The sequence below is a fragment of the Perognathus longimembris genome, chromosome 13 (assembly GCF_023159225.1).
Source record: "Perognathus longimembris pacificus isolate PPM17 chromosome 13, ASM2315922v1, whole genome shotgun sequence".
In the NCBI taxonomy this organism is placed as follows: domain Eukaryota; kingdom Metazoa; phylum Chordata; class Mammalia; order Rodentia; family Heteromyidae; genus Perognathus; species Perognathus longimembris.
The window spans coordinates 13,818,487-13,831,406 of record NC_063173.1 but is presented as its reverse complement, the minus strand read 5'-3'; the positions used below and the strand labels follow the sequence as shown (position 1 = coordinate 13,831,406).

The 12,920-nt window shown below is 40.2% G+C and overlaps 2 protein-coding genes across 2 annotated transcripts; both read right to left on the bottom strand.

Moving 5' to 3' along the window:
- Positions 1-2,053: 2,053 nt before the first annotated feature.
- LOC125362387 (olfactory receptor 51Q1-like) lies at positions 2,054-3,007 on the bottom strand. The gene has a single exon (XM_048361240.1). The coding sequence runs from the start codon at positions 3,002-3,004 to the stop codon at positions 2,054-2,056; it is 951 nt and encodes a 316-aa protein (XP_048217197.1). The 5' UTR covers positions 3,005-3,007.
- Positions 3,008-6,896: 3,889 nt separating this feature from the next.
- Positions 6,897-7,850, bottom strand: LOC125362307 (olfactory receptor 51J1-like). The gene has a single exon (XM_048361092.1). The coding sequence runs from the start codon at positions 7,848-7,850 to the stop codon at positions 6,897-6,899; it is 954 nt and encodes a 317-aa protein (XP_048217049.1).
- Positions 7,851-12,920: the final 5,070 nt, after the last annotated feature.

Below are 12,920 nucleotides of genomic sequence, written 5' to 3'. Positions count from 1 at the left end.
ACCCCTTTTCTAAAAAAATGTTACATGCTGATGTAATACATCATGGAAAGACTTAAGATGATTTTGTGCCCTTTCTCTTCTTCTATCTATATTTCTGTGGTATCCTGTCTTTCGTTTTGAAAAGATTAGCATCATCTCAAGGCTTCTTAGCATCAGATGATATGTTGTAATTCACACAGGTTTGTCATTTACACACATATTCTATTAGTTAAATGGGAAATACCAGTTGAGCATGTTTTTTTACTCATTTTCTTAACATACCCCTCCCGCCCCCCCAGCTTGGATTTTTCTGGCCCTAAAGACTGTATGTATCCTAAGACTCTATGTATCTTTAATTGTGAAATATACTTCTTTATGCCAACTGACTGATAGTTATCTGGGGAAAATAAGCCATGCTAAAAATCTAGGCTCTGGTTAAAAATACAAGAAAGAGAAATAAGGGAGAAGAATGTGGGAGGGGAACTTGCTCTCTAGTATTCAATGCCCACTCTTCTCTCCAACTGTGCTTCCACTGAACCCATTTCCCTTTGGAGATCTATTCTCATTTTATTCAAATCTTAGTTGGTCCTAATATTGTCTACCTGCACAGCACAGTCCTGTAAGGAGAAAATGTGACCAAATGAATGGTGATATTTTTGTAAGAGCAGTTTTCCACCCAAACAGTTTATATTATTGTGAAGACTATACCTTTTCTCAAGTCAAAAATCTATGCTGCCCATGGCAATCTGACTCTTAGTTTAGGCAAGTCATAGCAGAGCATCACAAGGCCCAATAGCTATACCCTTATGAACACATAAGATGATGCTAAATGAAATTAACTCCATGTTATGGAGACAATTGTTATATCACAGTTGTAACTACTTTCAACGTCCCATGTGTATCTGTAGCTTCTATTACTGATGATGTTCTTGTATCACCTTCCTGTGGTTGTACACTATCTCTGTAATCTTATCTGAGTATATTGGAAACCGTGTATACTGGTATTGGAACTAGGAAATTGAAAGGGAATACCAAAATTGAGAGACACAGGGTAAAAAAAAGACAACTACAAAAGCAATACTTGCAAAACTGTTTGGTGTAAGTGAACTGAACACCTCAGGGGGGGAAAGGGAAAGGGGGAGGGAGGAGGGGGGGTATGAGGGACAAGGTAACAAACAGTACAAGAAATGTATCCAATTCCTAATGTATGAAACTGTAACCTCTCTGTACACCAGTTTGATAATAAAAATCTGAAAAAAAAAGCAACATCTGAAATCAAATCCAAAAAAAAAAAAAAAAAAAGAAGCAGAGCCATAGGAATGGCATTAGACTTGCTTTGTCAGTTTATTTTGCTTTTCAAACTTCTCGTCCTAAAAATCATGAGTTCTTTTTCCTACAAACATTATCATACTTGAAATTTAAATTCTAAATTCTGCGGACTTTGGTCTAACCAGGTAGGAATCCTACTCAAGTGGCAGGGTATCTTATCCAGTACACCGTAATTTTAGGCCCATTGCCTTTGCTCCCTTGTTCTGCTGAAATCAGGCTAGATGTTGATTAGGTAAATCTGAATGTTTGAGAAAGTCGGGCTGCATTAGTCATGTCCCAAAGTTCTTCTCAAACATTTACTACTATTTTGAAAGGGAAAGTTAGAGAATGACTGAGGGCAAAGGAACTAGAGTTCACCTGCACATCTGAGCAGAGGTACCCAACAGGATAGATAGTGACTCAAGATCTAAGGATTTCCTTCTAGCATTTAACCAAGGCCATGGGACAGAAGGACCCCCACCAAGAAGGATAAAGTTCCGTGCACCTTTACTCACAGATGCTCATCTCATTGGTATAGCTGTTAAGGATCTGGAATCCATCAACTCAGAACCGTATCTCTTTTGTATGGAAGCATTGTTGCTAGCTTTCCTCAGCCAAATATCTGCCAAGAGTTATTAAAAAAAGTCATATTGCCTTCATAACATCAGGAGTCTTATTTTATAATTCCCTATTACCAAATTTGGCTTATAATCTCCCATTTACCCTATACCTTCTAGTCATGTGAAATACAATAAATGTAATCCCATTATTTTGATTGCATAGATTTGGGGGAAAAGAGGCGAAAGATTGCCTGGCGAATCTGCTTGGTCTTTGCACTGTAAATGATGGGGTTCATCACCGGTGGAGCCAGAAGGTAGACATTGGCCATGATGACATGGACCAGTGGAGAGGCTTGCTTGGCAAAGCGGTGAGTCATGGATACACCAACCATGGGAATATAGAGGAGAAGAACGGCTAGAATATGAGACAGACAGTTATTGAGGGCACGGAGTCGCTCAGTCCGGGTGGCTGTGTTCAAGATGTTTTTCAGGATGAGTGCATAGGAGAGCACAATGAGCAGAGGGTCCATTACAATGATGAGCAAGACCAAAGCAAATCCATACCAGCTGTTGACCCGAATGTCAGCACAGACCAGGTGAATCATATCCTGGTGGAGGCAGTAGGAGTGAGAGAGGTGAGCGCGGCAGAAGGGCAGGCGTTTGAGCAGGAAAAGTGAAGGAAGAACAGCCAGGACACAGCGGCAAACAATGGCGAGTCCAATTCGACCAATGACTTCACTGGTGAGAATGGAGGCATAATGGAGAGGTCGGCAGATAGCCACGTAGCGGTCAAAGGACATGGCCAGCAGGACAGAGGATTCCATAAAGGAGAATCCGTGGAGGAAGAAGAACTGGGCAAAGCAGGCCTCAAAACCGATTTGATGGTTGTTGAACCAGAGGAGTTGCATGACTGTGGGCAGGGTAGTGAGAGTGAGGCCCAGGTCAGTCAGGGCCAGCATGGAAAGAAAAAGGTACATGGGCTGGTGGAGTGACGGATCTGTGCGGATGGCCATGAGGATGCTGGTGTTCCCTGTGATGGAGATGGTGTAGAGACAGAAGAAGGGGATGGAGATCCAGATGTGGGAGGCCTCAAAACCAGGGATGCCCGTGAGGAGGAAGTAGACGGCACCTTGTGTGCTGTTCGTTACCTCAGACATGACTGTGGAAAGTGACTTCAGAGGCAGTATCTTTGCTTATGGAGAACTAACAACATTAGACATAATCTCTTCTTCCTCACCCCACCCCGACACAATTTAGTCCAAACTGTATACAAAAGAAAGGTTAGGAGTTGTTGACAGTAGAAGACCTTGCTGTTCTCTGCCTAGCCGAGTCTGCAGACTGTCCTCACACCGCCACTCCTCTAAGCCCATCACTCAGAGCAGATGAATTCATGGGCAGCTCTTCTTCATTGTTTCCTGCTTTTATTTTCCCACTGCTTTTCAGTCCTCATCATAACAGTTGCTTTTCGTACAAATGCCACTGCCAATATTATTCCCTGGCTAATAGCCAGACCTCATTGCTCTTTAGTACTTGATGCCCACCATGGATTCCATTTCTAAGATAGCAACACATAATTGGAGCAGGTACAGTGACACAATCCTGTCACCACAGCGGTATGGGGAGCTGAGATTAGGAAGATATAGTTCTAGGCTCATGGGAGCAAAAAAAAAAAAAGTTATCAGATTTCATTTCAGTGGAAGAAGCTTGGTATGCTGGTACTACAGGACGCACAAAATAGGAAGCTTTCTGTATGCCAGTTTTGCTTTCTCCTAAAGACTCTGTCTCAAAATAACCAGTGTGGAAAAAAAATGGTTAGAGATGTGGCTTAGTAATTTAGGCCAATCGCCTAGAACGCATGAAGCTCTGAGTTTGAATCCCAGAACCACCCTTAACAAAACAAACATAAAACACCACACTTGAAGCAAAGGGAGGGGAGCGTTGAAAGGAGGAGGAGAAAAAAAAAGCACTGACTGGTGAATGTTTATGTACTATCTTAAGTGCATAACCTGTGGTCATTCTCACTCTCCCACTCGATCAACATCATCCCTCCTTTTCTCTGCTGACTGATTCGTGGAGGAGTCCTACCTGGGGTTTGTCCTCCTCACCATTTGTGGACGCGATGTTCTCTGATCAGCTTAGAGGCCAGCTGTGTTATAAACCTTCGCAAATCTTTGGCCTGGAGAGCAGGGAGGTGTGGCACTGCCCTTAGGAATTTTGTGCAGTGGCTCCTGGAGACTGGGGTCCCTCTGGGAAGTCAGCGGAGCCTTTGTTCTTCCTGCTGCCTCCACAGAGCAAGAAAAGAGGAAAACACCCTGAGTCCACATCTTTCTAACTTGTTAAAGACAATTTGGAGCTGCAAATTTATTTGTGGAATACTTATTTGTAGCCATATGATTATTACATTGGCAACTCTAGAGTAGGGTTAAAAAATCAAGAGAATGGCAGATGAAAGGAATGTTCGTATGCATTCATTCTAAGAGGCATTCATTTTGCAGTGAGACCTCTGGGAATAATAAAAAAAGAGAGTGCTTTCTCTCACACACATGTATATGGAATAAATGAAAACAGATGCCAAAATCAAATTAGAAAGAAAAAGTAGTTATTTGACTCATCTCTGACACACAAAGTGAATTACAAATTTATAAATGTGAACAATATAAAAAATAAAATAGAGAAAATAAAATATACATATTTAAATCTCTTTGGCATGAATTTTTCAAAACTTACCTGTGATAGACAAGAATCACAAAGTAAAAGAGAAGTTCATATAAGCAGAACAATTATATCCATGATATGCATGTATAAAAGTACCATAATGAAAAAATAGGAGTGAGCAGTGAATAGGTATGAGGGGAATAAGAGAATAATAGAGAACTTAAATATTATCAAAGTGCCAAATACATTTGTATGGAAATAACAGCATGAAACCCCTTTGTACGATTATTATATACAAATAAAAATAAAGTTACTTATAGCATAACAAATTATAATAAAGGGACATTTAAAATATTTTAAAAACACATTACAGAGCAGTTTCATATTTGAATAGTAGCTACCTCAAGACTGATCAACAAAATTATCACATGAGATTGACAGGAAAAACTTGCGAATTTAACATGAAAGGAGAAATACAACTTCAAGCATAAAATTGTAATTCTTTTTTATTTATTTTTTTATTAATTATACAAATGGAATTTCACATTGTTATACCTCCACCCACCTGTACATTGTATTCCAACCAATTTTGCCCCCTCTATGACAATCCCTGCCTCCTCTCGCCTGAAAATAGCATCCCCCCAATAGATTTCCTCCTTTCATTTTTATAGTTGCAAAAACCTTATTTTGACAGTATTCAACTTCATTCATCCTCCCTGCCATACAACCCCCGCCTCACAGTCCACACCCATCTCTCTCCCTATCCAATGGCTGAAATTCTTGAACTTAAAGTACAATGAAACATACAAAGGAGCTTATTATTATTCACATCCTTTGATGTTCAAAAATGTAATAATTCTTGATAAGTTAGCAGAGATCACAGGCTTATGCTTGTAATCCTAGATAAGCAAATTAAAAAAATAGAGATGCAAATATCCTCTTGATCATATCAAAAGATGTTCACACCCACTGTTAATATAAATACCACTTTGGACCTCATAAATACAATTACAAATAGAAAGAAATGAGAATGGGGAAAGGAAAGAAAGAGAGAAAAGAGAGGGAAGGCAGGAAGGAGATAAGGAAGGAAGGATGGAAACAAAGAAAGAAGAAGGAGGAAAGGAGGGGAGGGAGGAAAGGCAACTGTGGAACTGCGCACTCGTGGTTACACAGGTGCTAGAAATATAATCAGGAACTGAAGTTTGAGCTCTGAAAAAAAATCTGTGAGTTCTGTCTCATGAGTAAGACTTGACTCAAGTTATTCTTTCAAAGTTCTTTCTAATGCCCACTGATTTTTATTTAGGATCACACTGTATTTTTTCAAAATATGACAAACTATTCTATACATACATTAAAAATGTTTATCCAGTAAAGATTGTAATCAAATAGAGATAAAGCTTCTTATTTATCATCTAAACAGAACTTAAAAAATACTGAAAAAATGTTGGTTGGTAAATAAAAGAGTTTAACATTTATGAAAGACAATAACAACATTGTAGCTACTAAAATGATAACTGCTCACAAACATGTTTGCTTGTTTGTTGGCTGGTTGGTTTGTTGGTGTTTTGGGTTTGAATGCCAGGGCCTTGTACTTGCCAGGCAGACATTCTTCCTCTTGTACCACACCTCCAGCCTTTTCTGTGTGGCTTATTTTATATATTTAGTCATCATCCATGGACTCTTGGTGGTAGTCATAGAAGTGACCTAGCATACGTCCGTCTCTAAAAGCTTAATTTCCTCCCTGAACATACAATTGCAAACTGTTTATATTACTTCAACTGTCTTAAAAGGAATGTCTGATTACAAACAAATCATTAATGTTTACAAATAGGATGCTGTTTCTTTGACAATTTCTGCATATGAGTGGGGAAACTTCAGAACTCTGCACAATTAACATGATTTCTCACTTTAGGGACTTCCACTGTGAAGTTGGGTAACTACCTTATCAAATTCTGCATGAGAAAACTCCTTTGAGATAGCTGAAGTTCAGGAACCAGTTCACTTGCTACAGAACTCAGAGACCAATAACTCTTTACTTTTTACAAAGATCTCAGTAGATGTCTGTCAATAAATTTCTTTGGGTACCTTTTAACTCAGCTTGCATTGCTTTCAAGAGCAATCATTCTTGCAATCTTGTTCTAGGTCTGCAAGCTAATACATTCAGGTATGTATGTCACGCAACATGCCTCAAACTACCATTAGTTCTATGTAGTTTTTGATCATGCAAAACCCATGCCTCCTTATACTTTCATGGTAGTTCACTACGAGACCATTAGAAAACCTATTAGATGCCATATTTTATGCCAGCATCATTTACATACCCTGTAAATCAAGATCACCTGTGATTAGAGAAAAAGAAGCAATTTTTTTCCTTTTGTTTTCTCTGACCATTAACTAAACTCTGGATCTCTTCTCTGATAGCATTCGGACAATGCCACGACGAATCTCCTTAGTCTTAATGCTGTAGACAATGGGGTTAATGACAGGCGGGAAGAAGAGGTAAGCATTGGCCATCATGACTTGTAGCAGGGGAGACACATGATGGCCAAAACGATGCACCATAGACAAACCAATCATAGGCACATAATAAGCAAGCACAGCACAGACATGCGACCCACATGTGTTGAGTGCCTTCTTCCGCCCTTCTCCCGTGGCAATTCCCAGTACAGTGTGGAGTATAAGCGCATAGGAGACCACAATGAGCAAGGAATCCAGCCCAAAAGTGGAGATCACAATGAAAAGCCCGTAGATGTTGTTGATGGAAGTGTCCCCACAAGGTAGATGAATAAGGTTGGGATGGAGACAATAGGAATGAGAGAGGGTATTATGGCCACAGAAGGGAAGTCTCCGTAAGAGCAGGGGCAAAGGGGCCATGAGCACGATGCTTTTCAGCCCGATGACAGCTCCCGTGCAAACGATGCGAGGCAGCGTCAGGATGGTCGTGTAGCGCAGCGGGCTGTAGATGGCCACAAAGCGGTCCACAGACATGGCCAGCAACACAGCCGATTCCATGATGGAGAATGAGTGGATGCAGAACATCTGGAGAAGGCATGCTTCGAAGTGAATCTCAGAATTCCCCAAAAGGAACATGCCTAGCACGGTGGGGAGGGTAGATACAGAGACACCAACCTCGGCCACTGCCAACATTGCAAGAAAGAGATACATGGGCCGATGCAGCGCAGCGTCTATCCGGATGATGTGGAGAATGGCGCCATTGCCGAGGAAGATGATCGTGTACATCAGGCAGAAGGGGATGGAGAGCCAGATGTGCTCCGTCTCTAGCCCTGGGATGCCAGCCAAAATGAATGTTGTTGGTAAGTCGCCCAACAAGCTACTGGAGTTCTTCATGTTGAAATGTCCTATCAGTGGAGCAGCACCCCCCTTCAAAGATGAGAAACAAACTAGTGAGGTGACATGATGGGAAAGGCCATGGGGCATGGAGGAAAGGGAAGAAAAACCCAAACTGAGGTTCGTGGGATGGACAATCTCATTTCTGAACGTTGATAAATAACTTCCCATTGTAAAGTGGTTACAGCCTCCATCATAAGGAAGTTCTAGTCTGATGGACACGTATGCTTCTAAATCATAGTGCTCCTTGGGTCAGCTAAGGGAAAAATGGTTTCCTGGTGTGAGTGTTGAGATTCCTGGCCTAGAATGTCACTGGGTAGACCAAACATATGTAGGCAATTCCAGCATAAGACATAGACTAACACCGGGAACAGGTGAAGAACATGTATTACCCATAGATGTTTAGCATGATACATAAAATAGCTTAAAAATACCTGATGAATAGGTTTGCAAATAATTGAGGATGAAGAAAAAGGCTGACATAGCCACAGTGACGAGCCTGAGACAAGCAGAAGGGGAATTCAATAGAAATACTTGGAGCAAGGAACCATACTGATCTTAGCTGTTCTGAACTTTTTAAAGTTTGGAAAGCGAAAAGGAGGAGATAACAAGTTGGATAAGAAATGTACTCACTGCCTTACATATGAAACTGTAAGCCCTCTGGATGTCACTTTAACAATAAAGAAATGGAAAAGAAAGTTTGGAAAGCAAACTAGAAAGATTGTGTGTATATGACTAGATGATTTAGGAAGAAGTAGAAATCTAGTGGTTTTGTGTGCAGTAGAAACCTTAGTGGATTTTTATGCAGAACTTTAAAGTTGCATGAACATATTGTCACGATGACCCATAATATCTTAACTCAAATGTTCTCAAAAACTGTTTACGTTAATAATCAAGACACATTTCTACTCAGCTACCAAACCGAGTGCACTACAGCAACAAAGCTGAGAACAGTGCTGGAACATTCTCCTGGTGAGGAAAGAAACAAGCAGAGAAGAAAATCATCTGCTTCAGTGGAGCTATTACCTGGGCAGGAGCAGTAATAATAGCAAACTCCTAGACTGGGAGGATTGGAATGACTTGTGAAAGTACTCATTATCCCAAATACACACACACACACACACACACACACACACACACACACACACACTGCTGCTTACCATCCACACACATACATAGTTCCCTTATGCTTATTAAAATTCTCCTAATTGATATGAATTTTCTTTCAGCCACTGCTAAAGGCCACTTCCCCAGCAACACCAACTTCATTGTTCCATGATGGCTGTTATTAATTTTAAATGCTACCAGGAACATTGTTCTTCGCTGTCAAGCACCCTGTAGAACTCAGGCCACATAGACTCTGCTCAGGAAATCTTGTCACTTTTCAATCACAGACCACAGAGAATGTGTCTTCTCTCACTAACGTTCAAATATAATGATTAAATACTTCTCAAAAGTGCATTAGGTTCTATAAGAATTATAAGGGATGGGGTGAACTGAAGGGGGCTGAAGATGTTGAAGTGGTTAAACAGGTCAAGGTGCATTGTACACATATACTGCTTTGTTAGATTGTGAAAAACTTAATACATAACAGAATTAATAAGGGAAATGATAGGTTGGGAGGGGTGGGTGAGAATGTTGGAAAGGGTGGCATTGATCAAGATGCACTGTATTCATAAACTGCTTTCATGAATGACAGTTCCTGTGTACAACTACTTAAAGATAAAAAAGAGAAGTTCAGGATACTATGAAAGACACTTAGAGGAAAAATTTCAGATTTATTTTATTTGTTCTTTTTGAGCTCATATACGTTTTAATATGAGGGGTTTTCATTATGCTATTTGTACACATGCACTCAGTCCATTTTGAACAAATTCATCTCCTCCCCCATTTCCTTTCCCACCCTCCTTCCTTTTTTTAAACAACATTTGATAGGTTCAATTATTCTGATTCACACACACACACACACACACACACACACAAAGATGTGTGTCCTTCGATCCTCTGTCATTTTAAAAAGTAACACTTGGTTGGGAGCTGAAGAAATGGAATTATCCCAGGTTTAATGGATAACTTGGGTGCAGGAGGGTAAAGAAATGGACATCAAGGTCACAGAAATTTGTTAGACTGGAATAATTCATGGGGAAAATGAAAACTTTTGATTTACTAGGGTATTAAAAATCATTGTTTGTTATTTTTTTCAGTTTTCCCTTTTACACAAATATTGGACAACAATGGAAAACACATTATTTGCCTACATATGGGATTCCCTGGGCATTTACGCTGTGTTGAAGTGCACCTCACTAGACGCCGAGTTGGAAAAAGTTCTGTGTGTTGGGTTGGGTTAAAGTGCAAATTAAAAAAGTTTCAGGACAAATTACTGACCTTGAGAAATGACCAACATTGTCAGAGCATCCCATGACTATGGGAGCTGAGACATTTCTCTTCTTCGCTTGTTACACCACTTCCACGGTCTTTTCTCACCTCCAAATGCTTTGTATATCCTTTGAGTTCCTTGAATGGACCAAATCCTAGTCTTCCTCTAGATTGAGAAGCTCTTTCTCATGTGCTGCCTTACAGAATCCTTGATCATCATTGCACCTCAATCTTGCATGTCACCCCTCAAACAGTGGAACTGTATCTGTCAGGAGAGAAAGTATGTTCACAAATGGCAGGCAAACACTTGACAGATTCTTCAAACGTCTGTCTTTCCATAACATGTCTACATGTTCTCTTTGAGTTTTGTTTTCTATTCATTTTTGTATTTTTGCACCTGCTTTATCCTTTACCTAGAGACTCTCAGGCCGGATAGGGAATGTTTTAAGATAGAACTTAAATGGCTCTTTCCTCAACAGCTCTGGATATGGGAGTAGCAGTGTTAGAAACCATGATCCTTCATTGGTCTTTTTCCTTGATTTTCTAAAGGAAGAAAATTCATCTTAATGACTTCAGCCAGTGCCTTAAACAGGAAACAATATATAAATTCACATTTTCCTAAAAGAAGATTAGAAACTGCTGCTGTATATTTTGTACAAAGCTGGTTTGTATCCCATGAACAGAGAATCACACACATGGTTTTGGTATTTTGTTTCTCTTTATACTCAGTTTTACAGAACTTGCAAATTCAGAATGGAAAGAAAGCTGTTCTGTATCAAAGCATCTAAGCAGTAACTGTTACATTAAAAAAAAAAAGGAAGAGAGCTGGAAGCTTTTGGCTCATGCCTATAATCCTAGTTACTCAGGAGGCTGAGATCTGAAGGTCATGGTTTGAAGCTGCCCAGGCAGAAAAGTCCATGAAACTCTTATCTCCAATAAACTACTCAGAAAAATCCATAAGTGACACTGTGGCTCAAGTGATAGAGTGCTAGGCTTTGGCAAAAGAAGCTCAGGGACAGGGCCCAGGACCCAAGTTCAAGCTCCAGAAATGATGAGAGAAAGGGAGACAGAGAAACAGAGAGACAGAGACAGAGACCTACACACACACACACACACACACACACACACACACACACACACAGAGAGAGAAAGAGAGAGAGAGAGAGAGAGAGATTAAGTACAATTATATAATCATTCTCCTGAATTCAGAACTTGTTCCACAAGCACATCTCAGATGGAGAGGTAATAAAAGAGATTATATAGTCTTTAATCTAGAATAACAGGACAGAAAAAATAAACAAATGAGCTGAAATTCCTACACCTTTGGAACTGTACAGAATTGAAGGTGAATCCTATGTGCAGCATGCTTTTATCTTCCTTGCTTTTATGCACATTGGTTTCTTTGTTGTTAAAGGTGAGAGTCAAATATGTAGCTCAGGCGTTGACTCTGAGTATTTAATGTGAGCTTTTAGCAACCAGTAAGTGATAGTATTCCTTGCCTCACCAGCTCTTCTTTCAGGTTTATTTCCCCTGCGATATCCTCACAGCTTATCTCCAGCTTTCTACTCATATTATTCCCTCATCACTGCCTCACTGATACCCAGGCCAAGATTGCGAGGGAGGTAGAAAGACAAGGAATTTCCCCTGAATAAAGGAGCATCTAATAAGATATATGCATCGCAAGAGGAATCCAAAATTATTCTAAAAGCCACCATACTTTCTGATTTTGTTTTGCTTAACTGTGACCGTCTGTCATCGAGCTTAGCTCCTTCTACCACCTTGTTTCAGGAAGCTAGGTATGTTAAGTACTGACTAGAGGACAATGTATTTGGTGTCTAACTGTGGGTAGAGGTGGGCTCCTTTGGAAGCTCCTTCAGGAGTCAGTTAAGTGTTTGAACACTCACCACACAGCAAGCAGAAGCTCACTTCAGCAAGGCGTGCCACCCTGGCATTATTGCTTTCTTCTTCCTGTTGGAAGCTCAATGCTCTTTTTAAGATGATGAGAAGCTCTGGGAATGGAGTCAGTTTCCCAGAGGAGCAATTACCTCTATAATTATATCATCCTTTCTTAATAGTTAGAAACAGCTAAGAGGATTCAGCAAGGATATAAAAATGAGTACAATAGTATTTACTTAGCATAGTAATTGGATAAGTAATACTCTTAAATGACTTTGAAAGCATGTCATTTATTAAAAGCACAGTAGAGAAGCCAGGCACTGGTGACTTACATCTGGAATCATAGCTACTGAGGAAATGGACATCTGGAAGATGACAGTTCAAACTCAGACTGGACAGAAAAAATTCCAGAGATTCCATCCATCTCCAATTAACTATGGTTAACTGGAAGAGTGGCTCAAGTCACAGAAAGAAAGTCAAGAGAAAGCACAGGGTCTTGAGTTCAAGCCCTAGTATGGTCACACATGCACACAAACACACACACATACACACTCACACCTACATTACACAGACTTGCTAATAGAAAAATCAACCACGGTCACTAGCTCTTTCTCTTTCCAGAGTTTATCATGTAATGAGAAAGCACAGAATTGTTAGTGTCCAGAGAACGTCCAGGATGCTTACTGTCAGGGGATAATAGAGTCCAAGTTGAGTTATTCAGACAAAATTTCCAGACGGGACTGGGTATGGAAGTGAGGAAGGTTGCTTGGAATGAGTTGGGCTTTCCAGCACATGACT